Source organism: Mustela erminea, chromosome 1, assembly GCF_009829155.1.
Source record: "Mustela erminea isolate mMusErm1 chromosome 1, mMusErm1.Pri, whole genome shotgun sequence".
Lineage (NCBI taxonomy): Eukaryota > Metazoa > Chordata > Mammalia > Carnivora > Mustelidae > Mustela > Mustela erminea.
This window is the reverse complement of record NC_045614.1, coordinates 943,339-946,414: the sequence shown is the minus strand read 5'-3', so window position 1 is coordinate 946,414 and position 3,076 is coordinate 943,339. Positions and strand designations below refer to the sequence as shown.

Genomic DNA, 3,076 nt, shown 5'->3' with positions numbered 1-3,076 from the left:
GGCTCACGCCCCGGAGCGCCCGCGAGAGCCGAGAAACAACGTCCCGTCCAGCCACAAGCCGCTCCGGGGCTCCGGGCGCGGGCTCTCGCCGTCGGGGCCAGCACCCCCGGCAGCTCCCTACCCCCGCCGCGGGGTCAGCCGCCCCGCGGGAGGCGCAGGCGCAGGGGCCCCGACAGCGCGGCGGGAGCGGAGCCCGCGCCGGCCGCCCTTCCCCCGGGCCGGCTCCCGATGCTGCGGCCCCAGACGCGGTGACCGCGGCTGACCAGGGCCCGCGCGCGCCGGGGGTCGGTCCGCTGGCCGAGCCGGGCTGCGAGCGACCGCTCCGGGGGAGCGGGGGGCGCGGGCGGCCGCCCCGACGCGGCTCCCTCCGTGCGGCTCCGGCCAAGGTGCTGCCCCGCGGGGCCGCAGTTTCCTTGACGGCAAATAAAGCCTCGGCTTGCGGTAAAGACACAAACCACCAGCCGAGCGCGGCGGCTGCAGTGACCTGCCGCAGGCCGCGCCGCGGGGCCACCCCGACCGCCCGGCCTCGCGCCGCGCGGGACCCTCCCCGCCCCAGACCCGCCCCGTCGGGCCGCGTCCAGAGACTTCCGACCTTGCCCGGAAATGTCTGCAAGGTCTTCCGGGTCTGCGCGCGCAGCAGCCGCAGGCGCCTGTTGCCCAGCGGGGGTGCTCGCCGCGGGCGGAGCCTCCCCAGGCGCCTGCGCGCTGCGGCCGCCGCGCCTGCGTAGTGCAGCGGGGCGGCAGTCGGGGTCACCCTGAGCGGCGGACGGTGCGGCAATGCTGAGCCGGTTCCTGGGCCCGCGCTACCGCGAGCTGGCCAAATACTGGTGAGCACGTGCCCCCCGGCCCCGCTGTCCCCGGCCGGCACCCGGTACGCTGCCGGGTCCCGGATGGGACGGGCGCAGAGCGGCGGGGCGGACGTCCGAGGCCGCTCCTCACCCCTGCCTGCACCGACGCCGCCCGCGGTCCGTCCAGCGCCCTCGGCTCGGGCTCCCCGGGGGCCGACCAGGACGGCGGGAAGGCTCCCGGGGTGTTACCGGCTCTCGGAGCTGTGGCGCGGTGGCAGGGGAGGTCCCTCCGGAAGCGTGGCGTCGGCCCAGGCGTCAGGTCGGGGGGCGGCGGCCGCGGCTGCCCCTGGGGAGGCGGGTGGGAGGCGGTGGTGGTTCGTGCCCTCTGGAAGCGGCGCCGGCCACCGTCCCGCTGCAGCGTGCCAGGCACGTGGCTGACCGGATCCGGCCGCACGTCGCCGGCCACGGCCCCTGGAGTGGTCAGCCGTGGCTGCGGGACAGGCGCCCCGCGCAGCTTCAGGCCGCAGACACGTATTCCCTCGCGGTTTGGGTGGTCAGGACCGCGGGCACCCCCGAGCTGGGCCCGCCACACCGACTCAGGAGGCCGCCAAAGGCTCTACCTGGACGGGGAGGGGGGGGGTCTTTCCAAGCGCGAGCCGGGCCGGCGACTGCTGGCAGACCGCCTGTGGGCCGCTCAGGGGCAGCCGGCTTCCCGCGGAGGAGAGGCTAGGCCGGGCGCGCCCTGGAAGCCGGTGCTCCTGAGCTCGACTCTGCGAGCTTCGCTCATTAGGGACCGGGGTCTGCGTCCCGCTGGCACTGCGGGGGGGGGTGCACTGGGCTGGGAGCGTCCGGACGGCTGTCGGAGCCGCGGTGGACGCTGACCAGTCACACGGCGTAAGGGAGGGGTAGCGGTCCTCGGGGAGAGGGAGACTCCGCCCTGCGCTGTGCCGCAGCCCCGTGTCCTTGGGGAGGTGGCCTGTTCCTCTGTGTCGTGTGCTCCCTACGAGACCCAGGCCCTGCCACCTCCCTCAGGCCAGTAGCTGTCCCAGGTCAGCTGTGAACTGCGTGGTTGGTGTTGTGAATGGGTGATACTGAGCTTGGGTTGTTTAAAAAAAATATTTTTGAGCAAATCTCTCCCCAAAAACCTCCAGAAGATCCCAGTGGGAAAGCAGGTGGAAGTGAAGTCGCCTCAGGGTCTCCGGCTTTGTGTCCACCCTGTGGTGTCATTGGGGGTGTCCACACACTGGGCAGGAGGGTCAGGTGTGCGGTGGAAGCTGGGCATGGGCGCAGAGAGAGACCCAGGGATGTATCTGGAAGGGTGACCCCGAGCCGGATCTGACCGCAGCTGTTCTCTGGCAGGATGCCCACGGCAGGCATGTGGGGCGCCGTGGGCACCGTGGGGCTGGTGTGGGCCACGGACTGGCGGCTGATTCTGGACTGGGTGCCCTACATCAACGGCAAGTTTAAGAAGGACAATTAAACCGGCCGCCCTCGGACCCCTCCGGTAAGTGTAGGCTGCTCTTAGCAGGTGAATCCTGTGATTGCCGCGTGGCGGAGGACTGGGGTTTCCTTGAGGCTAGACCTCTTCGCCCCCAGGGCTGGGGACACAGGTCTGGGAGGCTCACCTGGCCTGTTCCCCGGGGAGAATCCTGCCTGTCAACACAGAGGGGCCAGCCAGCATCCCTGGTTCGCGGGCCGGGGAAGGGGCAGTGCCCCGGGGCGCTCCATCCCAGAGGCCGACTGTACGCCCCAATCCGCGCCTGTCGTCCCAGTCTCCCCAGCCCTGGGTGTGGTCGGAGGGTGCCCATTTTATAGGTGGGGACAGTGGGGGATGGACTACAGCTGCCAGCATCCTGGGGACGCAGCTTGAGCCTCACAGCCCCTTGGATTCTTCCATTCGTTTGCCGCGGGGCTGTCCACCGGGCCGACCACATGACAGGCTGGGGTGCGCGTGCCTCCTGCCTCCTCCTGCGGCTGAACCTCAGGCCATGCGGCCGCTGGGTGGCCTAGCTGGACTTGACTTTGGAGCCCGGCTGCGGCTGCAGAGGCCCTCCTCAGCACCTCCCTTCCCAGGACAACAGGAGCCAGGAGTGGTGCTCACCCTGCCTTGTCCCTCTCCAGCCGTCTGCTGCTGCCGTGTCCTTCCCTGGGAGCCCCTGCGGTGCCCGGACCAGCCCACGCCCTCAGCATGGGCCGTGAGAAAAGTGACAGCGTGACTGAGGGCTGTGTTTCTGACGGTAGCTTTCTTGTCTGAATGCACACAGCATTAAACTTGCTCTGAAACCTGG

The 3,076-nt window shown here is 70.8% G+C and overlaps 1 protein-coding gene across 3 annotated transcripts; it reads left to right on the top strand.

The window, feature by feature from the left end:
- Positions 1–704: 704 nt before the first annotated feature.
- On the top strand, positions 705–3,076 carry LOC116599312 (cytochrome b-c1 complex subunit 10). Of its 3 annotated transcripts, none has more exons than XM_032359113.1 (3): positions 705–827; positions 2,148–2,292; positions 2,910–3,076. In XM_032359113.1, exons 1-2 carry the CDS (start codon positions 778–780, stop codon positions 2,266–2,268), a joined length of 171 nt encoding a protein of 56 aa, XP_032215004.1. In that variant the 5' UTR covers positions 705–777; the 3' UTR covers positions 2,269–2,292; positions 2,910–3,076. The 3 variants fall into 3 exon arrangements, with proteins under 3 accessions (XP_032215004.1, XP_032215023.1, XP_032215013.1); XM_032359132.1 differs by having other exon boundaries at positions 2,870–3,076; XM_032359122.1 differs by having other exon boundaries at positions 2,862–3,076.

What these genes read in the sequence shown, in the direction of transcription:
- LOC116599312 (XM_032359113.1), top strand. Translation starts at nt 778, where the DNA reads ATGCTGAGCCGGTTCCTGGGCCCGCGCTACCGCGAGCTGGCCAAATAC. An exon ending in CGCGAGCTGGCCAAATACTG is followed by an intron (nt 828 to 2,147) that starts GTGAGCACGTGC and finishes GTTCTCTGGCAG; the next exon opens with GATGCCCACGGCAGGCATGT.